Source organism: Scomber japonicus, chromosome 2 (genome assembly GCF_027409825.1).
Source record: "Scomber japonicus isolate fScoJap1 chromosome 2, fScoJap1.pri, whole genome shotgun sequence".
Taxonomy (NCBI): Eukaryota; Metazoa; Chordata; class Actinopteri; order Scombriformes; family Scombridae; genus Scomber; species Scomber japonicus.
The window spans coordinates 26694749-26707176 of record NC_070579.1 but is presented as its reverse complement, the minus strand read 5'-3'; the positions used below and the strand labels follow the sequence as shown (position 1 = coordinate 26707176).

At 38.6% G+C, this 12428-nt stretch overlaps 1 protein-coding gene across 1 annotated transcript; it reads left to right on the top strand.

Moving 5' to 3' along the window:
• Positions 1-7711, top strand: LOC128366148 (von Willebrand factor A domain-containing protein 7-like). The gene is made up of 17 exons (XM_053326831.1): positions 1-201; positions 549-756; positions 1395-1480; positions 1607-1700; positions 2000-2128; positions 2411-2597; positions 2776-2945; positions 3156-3268; positions 3557-3673; positions 3890-4093; positions 4181-4316; positions 5284-5436; positions 5570-5662; positions 5749-5855; positions 6294-6458; positions 6627-6950; positions 7289-7711. Exons 1-17 carry the CDS (start codon positions 1-3, stop codon positions 7709-7711), a joined length of 2910 nt encoding a protein of 969 aa, XP_053182806.1.
• Positions 7712-12428: the final 4717 nt, after the last annotated feature.

Here is a 12428-nt window from a genome sequence, read left to right as displayed (position 1 = left end):
ATGACTGCCAGACAGACAGTCATGCTATTGGGGGCAGTGGTCCTCTCCCTTCCAAGCCTTGCTCATGGCTTCCAACCACTCTTTTCACTTGATGGGAACACCATCACTCACTGTCACATCACAGAAAGGGCGGTCTTCCGAAAGACAGCAGAGGTCTGCCGAGACCTTGCTGCCTCCAAGGGAAAGGACTTCAGCCTGGTTGTGAGTTGGAAAACCACACAGAAACACAAAAAGGATTTCAATTTATAAAGTATATATTTTGCATGTTTTTCCTCATTATGCTTTTGTTCTGTTATACTAAAAGGTAGTAAGGGAAGCAAACACAGTCTTGCAGGAGTAAATTAGGGTCAGTTTCTTGCACATGATGCTGGCAACTTATAAATAAATGATGATCATTCCTGTAGGTATTCCACTAATGGTAGATATTTTTGCCCTCCTCTTAAGGTCAACTTTCTGTGTGTGCAGAAGTTTTGGAAGAAGGACCACAGGGACACAAGAGTAGAGCATTTATGTTTTAAACAGTCTGTTTGTCACTTCTCTGTCTCCAGATTGATGACAGCCTGTCAGCTGCCAAAGTGCAAAGGGCCTGCTCCTCTATAGGCACTTCCACTTCTGTCCTCTCCACTGTCACCTTCCAAACTTCCATTGCCCAAATGTACTTCAGCAATGCAAAGGTGGACATAGACTTTCTACTGAGTGACAAGCACCATTTCGACGATGAGTCCTTTCAGGGAGGACGGGATCTCATCACTGCAGGTAGACTTCATGAATTGTGGTCATAAGACCTCCAAAATCCAACAAACACATTAGAACAACATTGTATTATTGGATCCTACATTTAAGATGTTTTGAATACAAACCCTTAAATATAGTATTTAAGTGTTTTGTCCGTTGTTGAACAATGTGATTAGTTTCCATACCACATATAGAAAATATGGAATATGCACCAACCACAGCAAGTACAGTATAACTAGAGGCCAAACAGTTTTAGGTATGGAAGAGGTAGGAAATAACAAAATCTGCAGTAAATAAATGGTAAGTCCTTAAGGGAATTTAATGAGTTAGCAGTCCAAAATATACACAAGAAAAAATGGATACAATCTGCTTTGTGACAGGTGTAGTGAAGGTGGACTAGATATTATGTGGCTCATAACAGCTGCTTTGGTAAAACTGAAAAGTGCCCTATTTACAACTATGATGAAGTTGAAAGTAATGAACTTTTAAAATGCCAGCGGTCTACAGAAGTGTGGGGGGTAATTGCAGGTGTGAGTTTTATTATTAATGTAAATTATAATGCAGTGATGTATGGTGCTTTTTCTCTGTGCAAAAAACAAGTATATTTAAAAAATGAAGGCAGAGAAGGTAATTGGATGAAATTTCATTCTGCTGTTAAGGTGTGTCTTATGTGAAGGCCAGTGTGAAGCTGGGAAACTTTGCTGCAGGGAGGTGGACTCTTGGACAAGTGTTCCACACCCTTCAGGTGAGGTTTTTTGTGTTTTTTTACCCTTGTTTTTTTTTTTTGGTAGTGCTATTTCTGGAGGTAAGACGCATGATCACAAGAAGTAATAGTAGAGTTTTAATAATATGTAATATTCCTTATATCAAGGACTTCTACAGCCACAGTAACTGGGTGGAGCTGGGGAACACTGAACCTTACAGCACTCTGATCAGACCTGACCAACTTTTTAAGAACCTAGCAGGTAGGCTACCACTGAAGGGTACACTCGTGTCTACAAAAACTCTTGCCTAATCAGAATGTGTGTATAATCTTGAGTGGGAAATCACACAAAGCACATAGTCACCTTATCTGTCACCTATCACTTAACAAATACCCACCCTCCAATGGCTCATGAAGTACAAATATGCATGAAAAATGTAATATATCACACATTTGTGAAACTGACTTCTTTCAAACATACCATAAAATATAAAAACAATATTGTTTTTTAAAAATATTCATATTATGTTCATTTTTATCTCATTGCTAAATTTGCTGCAGGCCCAAAAACTCCAACCTGTACAAGCTGTACAGGAGGACATTGTTTTAACAACCTTCTGCCAGTGCTGCAGCAACAGGGGCTTCTCACTACAGGCTACTTCAGCTTAATCTCCTCAACAAAACCTGCAGGTAACTTTAAGTGTACATTTGTTCCACTCAAAAGAGAATCAAGTGGTACAGTAGTCATCATCAGGTCTATTAAGAATTTAATCAGCTTTCCAGACAAGTGTTGGCCTATAGCAGGGGACACCCAATATTATTAATAAAGCACTTCAACTTTGATATTGGTCACATATCCTCACATGATCAGTTAATCTTGCTCTCCACTGATAATTAATTACATCACTGTCATGTCAAGAATGTGCTGTGGGGTTGTACAGAATCTGAGCTTGTTTATCTCTCTGCTCAAAGGTAAATGCAGCCATGGAGGTAAATTTGACCGGACAAGCAGACAAGAACCAGTGGGGGGCATCAATAAAGATGATGTTTCAGCCGATCATGGCTCACTCCACCACAAAGCAGCTGATATAGCTGTAAAAGCCACTATGGAGCTACTGGAGGACATCAGAGTAGCTGTCGGAGACAAGAACTTCCTGCAGTATGGCGCAAATTCACCTTAGACAAGCAGTTGCAGTCATATGTATAATATGATGACAAAATTAAATGATGGTTACTGATTAATGACAGCGTGGCACCTGGCAAAATAATCCAGATAAGAAAGGCATGTAAAGTAATAGCAGAAACACTTATGTTTTTTATTGCTTGTGCTCCTGCAGACTGATGGGCCTCTCCCAGTCCTCTGTGCTGTGTTTTGTCATTGACACCACTGGCAGTATGAGTGATGATATCGCAGAGGCTAAGAGAGTTTCCTTCGACATCATTGACAGAAAAAGAGGAACCCCGCAAGAGCCCTCTGCCTACATATTGGTACCTTTCAATGACCCAGGTGAGTAACTCACACACAGGTATAGTATTTGTAGTTCTTTACAGAGAAGTGTGGACTGTTTGAGTTGAATTTACTCGTGTATATGCTACCTGTGACTCCATTTATGTATCAGTTTCTTCAGATAAAGTATATACTTTGAAATGTATACCAAATATCACAGTAGCTGCAGGAAACTGTATTGGAATCCGTTCCATTTAATTCTTTTTCCAGGTTTTGGACCCCTGACTAGGACAACCAATGCAGACATCTTCAAAGACCAAATCAACAAGCTGTCTGCTAATGGAGGAGAAGACATCCCAGAGATGTGCTTGTCTGGACTACAGGTGATGATATAATGATCCAAAAATGATGAACTCTTTTGCAATAATCAAATTTTCAGTTTGAACAAGCAACAACTCAATATCATAATTTTGTGATGTTAAACTTACAAACTAATAAAATGTAATTGTTAATCAGGCATATTATTACTAAACAATTGATGCACAATCAACCAAAATTACTTCTCTTTTATATTAGTCTAGTGATGATGATGATGATGATGATGATGATGATAATAATAATAATAAGTCTATTAAAAAAACTCCTTTTTCTGACCTGTATGTGGTCAACAGCTTGCCTTAACTGCAGCTCCACCCTCCTCTGAGATCTTTGTCTTCACTGACGCTCCAGCCAAAGATGCTCATTTAAAAAGCACCATCACTGCCCTTATAGAGAGCACCAGGTCTGTGGTAAGTGAGAGCCAATTTCATCACCGTTCTTACTCTTCAACTGTCCATGCATCCCATAGAAAGAAGGAGATGATAAAACAGTATGTACACTTAGGGGCTCATACAAGCCGTGAGTCACAAAATTATTCAGATTTTTTATGGTAAATTGTTATTAATGTTTTGAGTTCTTACATGACCTTTACATTCACATTTGTGACTCTATCCTCACACTTTCAGGTAAATTTCATGTTGACCAATTTCATCTCCAGTCGAAGGCGCCGCAGTGACATTCAGGGTCTGTCTCCGCATTCAATGAGCCAATCAGATTTCAAACTTTACCATGACCTAGCCAGAGCCTCTGGAGGTCAGGCCATTGAGGTCACAAAGTCAGACCTCTCCCTGGTTACAAGTGTTATAGAGGATTCATCAGCTAGCGCTGTGGTAAGACTTTGAGGAAAAAACCCTCATTCATCCAAATGATAGTGTATGCAAATAAGTGTGTCGTTTCTGCTCTTTTTTTTCTTAAAGGTGACAGTTTTCCAGGTAGTGATGAATCCTGGAAAGCCTGAGAGTTTCACATTTACTGTTGATGGCTCACTAAGGAACATGACTGCCTACATCACAGGAGCCTCATCTCTCACCTTTAATCTCACCAGCTCCAAAGGTATTCTATCTATCACAGGCACTGCTCTCTACTGGACTCCAGAGTGGGACAGGCTGCTGTGGGCTGGGTTGTCTGCAAACCAAAGTGGTTGGGATTTCAAAGGTAGCACGAGGAAAGGAGTCTGGACTCCCTAACGTGCAGCGGGAGAGGTTCTCAACTTTTGACAATATTGCTAGAAAAGGGGCTGTCTCATGCCATTGTTAAAGTATATGCAGCAGCATCTCCTGTCATGGGGGCTTTGGCAAAAGACCGGTCTTCACCCACCCCCTCATGAAACATTTCTTACAGGGAGTTAGGAGGCAACAGCCAGTAATGCATGTCTCCATTCCTCAGAGAACTATTCAGCTAGAGGCATTACATCCCATAGGGATACCAGGGAGGCAAAACTGTACCTCTTGTGCCTAGTACATGTGTTAGCATATTATGTTGAATACATGCCCCCCTTTCAGAGCACTGAATAACTGTTGCCATGTAGTATGGAGAGAGAATGGCCTTTCCAGCCCTATCCAAGAAGCAGCTAGCTAGTTGGCCTTGTGAGTGTATCTCACCAGCAAGCAGATAAGAACCCCCACTGTGGCCCAAGTGTATTCCACACATGGTCTAAGGCCTTATTCAATGGGGTGAGTGTCAAAGATCGATGCGCAGCAGCATCTTGGTCTACGCTTTCTGTGTTCCTAAGGTTCTAGGAACAGTCTGGCTCAGGAAGTGCAAATTTTAGTCGGTGATTGCATGCATGTGATTGCAGGAGAGTTTCACCTACACAGTCCTGTGGAGGGCTCCTTCTGATCCTATAAATCTAAGGTTATAATAATAACCTTCACTATTATGTCTCAAATTAAGACCTGAGATTACTACAAATTTCATTAGCAGTAGGCTCATCTGTTATTGATAATTATAGTAATGTTTTAAATAGTGCTAACTGACATCCTAAATATTATAGCATTTCAAATGTTTCCTTCTCCACCAGGTGTATCTCAGAGTTCCAGTGAGTCTGGTGGTCCTCTGGCATCTTTCACCACAGCAGGAAACCTACGCCGTTTACGCCTCAACACCGACAATCAAACAGGGTCATGGAAAATCAGTATTAACTCCAATAAGCCCTACTCTGTTAAAGTCATAGGTCAGTGGTATGGTGGAAATGAAGTTGTTAATTTAATGTTTTAACTAAAAGATTTTTTTTGTCTTTTTATCTACAGCTGCGTTTGCCATAGTGAATGGTAGCCCTATTAATCTGTTTTGTGTGTGTATCTCAGGTCAAAGTTCAGTGAACTACATCTATTATCTTGTGGAAGCAAATAAGGGGGCCCGTGGGGACTTCTTTCTGAAGGAGGGGCACCCTCTTTCAGGTTAGGTCTTCTTTTGTTGTGTACATTTTGTTCACGTCTAAATGATACTCCCCCACTTCATTCTTATCTCTTGCCAAAACTTTCAGGGGGAAATTCCAGCATCGTGGTGTCTGTTGGAAGTGACACAGTAGAAGTTACAGATGTGACACTGTTTGACAGTTCGGGGTCAACAGAGATCAATGGATCATTGCAGGCATGTTTAAAAAAAACTAAACGATCCCTAACCAGTAATTACAAATATAAGTCTTCCAAAAAAAGACATGTTGTGAAATATTTTATATTTCTTGTCTTGGAGTAAATCATTGGTTGTTGTTGGTCTCACTGCATTTTCCAACAGCCAACTGACTTAAAACATTTCACAAAGATTTGCCTGCAAAAAGAGATGGATTACCTGTCTCAAGCAGGTTTTATATCTATGGAAGTTTATTTTTCAGGCTGTGATGAAATGTATTCATGACTTCTATACTTAATAGGCTAACATGAAACTTCATATGTGATTCTTTGTCCATTCTCAAGAATTTCAAGACAAAGCATGAGCAAGTAGTCAACTGTAGTCAATCTCTTGCTATTGTGATCATCTCATGTTACTATCTGTGATAACATTTGTCTTTCTCTCTCTGTTCATCCACAGGCTTTAGGAGGTGGTCACTTCCTGGTTCATTTCAGTGATGTCCCAGCAGGTGAGTTTGTTGTTCGACTGAGAGGTGAGGACAATAGCTCCACCTCCAAGTCAACACCAACCAGCTTCCAGAGGCAAGCCTCCACACAGATCAAGACCTCCAGCATCTCTGTTACTGTGAGCTCAATATCCTTCAGTGATCATTATTTGAAAAACCTACATCTGCTCTGCTTCTTTCAGCTGCTCAAAACATCTATCAACATATTATCATGTACAATACAAAAGGAATGTTTACATTTCTCCATCTGCTTTTCTTACCCTTATCCTTTGTTACCACTTTTCAAGGCCCAAGCCAACAACACCAACATAGAACCAGGCTCCACTATCTCCATCCCTTTCACAGTCGCCACAATGACCAATGGAGTTGTTAATGACAATGCAACTGGGACATTCACCATGCGAGCCAACAATGACCGCAGCTATGCTTCCACTTCACCCAGCACTGTTACTGTAGCAGCAGGCAGTGGAGGTAAAGCTAATGGTACTGTAACCTTGACAGTACCAGCCAGTGCTGTGTCAGGAACAGACGTGACCCTAACTATTGAGGCAGAAGATGCAGCTGCCACCGACATCAACTATGCCGTCCTCAGGTTCTCTGTGGCTGCCAAGGTAAGAGAAGATGATAAAGAATGAAAAAGCCTGATGAGTTTTGTGCCAAACAGTACTCTGTGTAATAGTTCTTAATGCATAGTTTATTGGCAAATCAGCTATAATAAATAATGGTTCATTATCTATTATATAATATTATATTGACTGCAAACAAATGAGGCCGAACAACAGATGCTCATTTTTCGTGGTATTTTGTGGTTACAGTTAAGTGAACTAATGTGTCAAAGTTTGGTATAACAGCTATTCATGTTAAAATACCATTCATAGTTTTTAAATGAATTACCCAGGTCTTATTATTGTTCTTTATTTGTCTCCCTCTCCTGTTTCTGTTTCTCCAGGTGGCAGATGTTAACCGTCCAGAGTGCCAGGTAGTCAGTACATCTGCCAGCTGTCCATTGTCTTCATCACTTTGTGCTTCCTCCCAGTGGGAATTCATCGCTAACCTCACTGATGGCATCAATGGGACTGGCATTGAAAGAATCACCATCCAAAAAGGGAATGGTACCCTCAATACCAGCACAACTGTTGGAGCAGGGGGGAAAAATGTTACAGTGGCTACCTACAGTGCATCCTGCTGTTCACAGACTGTAGAGCTGGCTGTTGTGGACAGAGTAGGAAATGTGGGCACATGTGTGGGACAGGCGAGAGCACTTACCACAGCTGCACTTGTGACTACAGTTAACACAGCATCCACTGGAGGGCACACTTTGAGCTTATCATGTCTTTACATCAGTGTTGTGGTTTTTCTCCTTTGGGAGTGAAAGGGACAAATGTAATATATACTGCACTGTTAATATGAAATTTCAGCGTATTATTTCACACATTTTCATCTGGTGTGTTTACATTTTATTACCATTGCTAGAAGGAAATAGATCATTTACAGTAATATATCTTTCATTAGCTAATATTTTCTTAATGTATAAATAATTATATTAATAATTATAAACTTTAATATTGTATTTTACTTTGTTGCCTTGTGTTTTGAATGTATACAAATATTGTATGCTTCAGGGTCAGTAATGTGCATCTATGTCAAAAGATGTCTTCATATTTCTAGCAGCATGTAGGTTTTTTTTGGTTTGTTTTTAACCACATTGCAGCTGTCATAGCTGAGGGCCAAAGTCAGTGTGCCTGAAATTTGTAAAATTACTGCTACATCCTCATGGAATCTCAGACTATACTCTCTGGAATGTCAATAGACAAATCAAAAATCAAAATTGCCCAACCTCTCTGTCAATAATAATAATATAGGGCAATAATGATAAGTTTGAGAGTTTCTTCTCAAATCATGAAATCATTTTTCCATTAACTGTGTTTAAATGAATAACCATTCTTTACAGGAAATAGCTTTTTTTTAACTTCTTGAATGAAATCATCATCATGGGCATCTCTTAATTTCTTGCTGTAAAGCTAATTAACATACTAAGCTAATGTAAAAGTGCTTGAAGCTGCAATGGCTGCTAGATGTTGGCTTTTAGAAAACTCATACTGAAGTCAGTGGAAAAAATCCTCCCAACATCTGTTATAAATCAACAGTCAATATTTTTCCCTGACTATAAGTTTAGTGTACCTAGGTTCTCTCAACTTGCCTTGTCTGCTTAAATTAAAATGTGCAATTTATTTATTTAAACAATCAACAAGGGAAAGTACTTTGAAATATAGAGAAAGCAATAATTATAACAGACAGCAACAGAGTAGGAGTGGTTCTGCTGTACCACTCTAGTGTAGCTGTACCACCACTGTATGACATACTTTAACCACTGGTATATTTAATAGACAGATGTGATTAAGTCCAATTTTTAAATACATTAATTTTGTATTAATACGCTGCTTCGTGTCGATACATTTCCAGAACTAAATATTGCACTTTTTTCTTCACTACAATTATCTGACAGCTAAACTTACAGATTTTGCATTAATAGCATATAATTAGCTAAAATTTGATGTATTTATATACATTTAACTACCCAAAATGCACTGCTTTTGGGTATTTCTATTGCATAAAATTACTACTTTCACATGAGTAAACATTACTACATCCTCCAGCAATGACACTCACATCATACTGTAATTACTTTTCATTTTACTTTAACTAGGTATCTACAGTACACAAAAGAAGAATACACCTCAAATCAAAAATGTGCCCGAAAATACGTCAGCTGGTGGCCAGGCTAGATTGATTGAAGGATATCATCAACTGGAGGTAAAAAAAAAAAAAAAAGCCAGGCATCAGGTGTACTTGTAAGTTTCCTAAAGAAAACCATTCATTCTTTGATGTAAAACATGCATAGTGAACAGAATCAATAATAACACAGTTGTAATAGCTAGTAAACTTTATTTGTCTATTTCAGAAAAAGTAAAACAATAATTACAACAAAGAACCAAATGAACCTCAAAGGGCAGTAAAAATATAAGAAGTACAATAAGAGTTAAAGTGGAAGAACTAAGAGCGACTTCCAGCAGCCGAACAAGAAATGGCACTTCTGTGGCCTCTTTCACAAAGCAGGATTAATGAAGAAAGCTAGATAAACTAGAACCACACTGTATTCACCAACACAGACTGCAAAGTTATTCCTTGTTTGACTGACTTGAGTGCAGTTTTCCAGCTAACTCAGTGATTCTGGTTTGTGAGACAGGTCCCAGTTATCAGGAGACAGCACAACAGCCTGGCTCCTGATGCTAACTGCATCAGGAGGAGGGTAGAAGAGTAAAAAGCTTGGTCCTTTTATCCAAAGAAATAATGATTAACTAATTTTAGATTTTCCTTCAAACAATACAGCAACCACAAAATAATAGTACAGCAGGTTTACTACAAAAAAAGAAACAGAAAAGCCAATCACCTCTCAATTCACAAGGCAAGTACATGTCAAAGCAGCCACCCCACTAAAAAGAAAAGCTTCATTTTATTTTACATCTTATACAAATAATTTTGCCCTGCAGGGTCAACGAAAGCAACTGGGGAGTCAAAAGTGCACCACTACAATGAGGAGTCTTGATACTCAACTGAGAAGACTAAACTTAACTGAATTCAGTATCTTCAAAAGATGACAATGACTTCATAGATACAGACACACATCAAGCCTAATCCTAGATTAAAACAAGCCTTTAATTCATGTCTCAGAACGTGTTGTCCTTATCACACATACACTGAAGAATATCCTTCTATCTGAAATCTTTGAGCACATTCATGCCACATCAGTAATGCATCTTGGAACACATTTGATGTAAGAAATCTACTATATTAGTCATTGATAACAGTATTTACAATACCTAATATGTTACTCTTTTAAACAGAGCAGAGCTTAATGTTACGCAATTGGATAGTTTGCATTATGTTTAATAGCCCGTGGTACTGTAGATCAAACATATCCCTGGATCTCTGTGTTCCTGACAAGAGAAATGGTCAATACCAGAGTTGTAAGTATGTATAATCTATACATAATAGATCAACAAAGAGGGCAATGATCTGGTATATAACATGTTTATCCTCAAAAGGCAAAAGACAAAAGCTACAGTTACAGATAATAGCTACAGTTTGTTTTATATTTTTAACAAAAGCAAGTGAGAAACTGTACATAATATTAACAATATTTTATGGCAAGACCATTGAGGACTCTCCCTTCGAAGTCACTATTGTGTATTATAGGACTTTGGTCCAACAAACCAAACAAGACTGTAATATAACACATTCCTTCATTGTCAAATAAGGTGTCAAAGACTGGAAAGTGCAAAATGCATTTGCGCTGTCAAGTTAGAAGTAATTGGTATGAACTGGGGAACAAAAACTGGACTAATTTCCTGAAATATAATGACTAGTTAGCCCTGTTACTAGAAAGTCTGATGGTGCTGTTTGATATGGTTCATTTGATTTGATTATGTAGGTTAGCTACTGTATTGTGAGGCTATAGGCCCATTTTCATTCTTGGTTAAATGCAACATTTGAGATAGAAAACAGGCAAAGAAATGCAATGACATTATGTGTTTCTATAGCTGAAATATTTTGGTTTACATACATGTAGGTGATGATGCAATTGTTGCATGCAGAGGCACTGAGTTTTAAGAGTTTGTAGGCCTATTTTTCTCTGGGCATGCTTATGTGTCACTCAAAATCTGCTTTTCTTATATATAAAATTAGTACAGAGCTTCCCAGGTTGGCATTCACTTTTTTCATACAGTTGCATCACCAAATATACTGTACCAATCCATCCATTTACTGTATATACATAATATTTCACATATGTATATATGCTATGAACATTCCATGCAGCATATAAAAACCCTTTCTCTTAATAATATCATTGAATGGAAACGGGGAAATTTTCCATCAAAGAATAACTTGCTGTCCTCATAATTGTTTCTGCCGTAGGGTTTTAGATGGCAACCAGCAGTACAAGCCCAGCACTAGTAATGGGTCGCTGCAAAAGATGTTTCACTTTCAAAATCATTTTCTGTGCACAACAAAGCATTATTACCAACCAGCACTGGCAATGCAAAAGTATGAGCATTTCTCCTATACAGCTAAGAAAGCACATACTCAAGTCAGCTTGATGCACGTGCCCTTCTCCTCAAATCATGCTTTGAGTTTTCATTACCTCCACTGTGCACAAAGACCAGTCAATGCTTAAAAACTCCTCAAATTGGCCTTTTTCCTATATATGACATTAAAGTGATGTGCTGATTTGATAAATTGGATCACATTTATGTAACATGAGATGTCCAGCATTAGTTTCAGGCAACATTTTACTTTTATATTGACCCCTCAGTCAACTTGAATAAGATATATGCAGTAATAAACTAATTCAGTTTTAGTATCATTACACTGTCATGCCAATATCGCAAGTGCTGATATAATAACTGCTTAACCTAAAATATTACTCCTAATAGGCAAATGTTCCAAGGTTTCTGATGTGTAAACATTCCAAGGGTTAAGTAGACTGGTAGAGTACATACAATAGTTGTTGTTTTGTAATATCTGTGGAGGTATAAAATGTGGCTGTTTGGCAACAAGCAGGGAGAGAAAGGTACAGTAACATCCCTGCCTTTCCTAAGTGTGAGCCCAGTAGAGTAGGGGAGACCTGAGGTGTGAACTCTCTGATTGTACTGATCTTGCATCTGTTGTGTAATTGGAGTTTTGGAGTGAAAGGATGGGTGCAATCTGATCTGCAGGCCAGCCTGGATGGCTCAGGAAACAGTTTTAGGTGGTTCTGTTATGAGGGTACTTGGCTTTCTGGTGTGTGTTGCTCTAACATATTAGGTCTACTGTGCTACTCTAGATTGTGTCTTTGATTTAATTTCTAATTTAATATATAAAGCCATTTTACAGACTGAACAAAGGGCGATATTCATCAGTCATTCATTTGCGCACATTGTAAAAAATAATAAACACCACTGGCTCTGTGGTGCTAAGGCAACTACTTCATAGTTCAATAGCCTATAAGCAATCAGCTCCTCTGATTGAAGAAAACATAACTAAGGAAA

What these genes read in the sequence shown, in the direction of transcription:
- LOC128366148 (XM_053326831.1), top strand. Translation starts at nt 1, where the DNA reads ATGACTGCCAGACAGACAGTCATGCTATTGGGGGCAGTGGTCCTCTCC. An exon ending in TAATCTCACCAGCTCCAAAG is followed by an intron (nt 4,317 to 5,283) that starts GTATTCTATCTA and finishes CTTCTCCACCAG; the next exon opens with GTGTATCTCAGAGTTCCAGT. An exon ending in GGTTCTCTGTGGCTGCCAAG is followed by an intron (nt 6,951 to 7,288) that starts GTAAGAGAAGAT and finishes CTGTTTCTCCAG; the next exon opens with GTGGCAGATGTTAACCGTCC.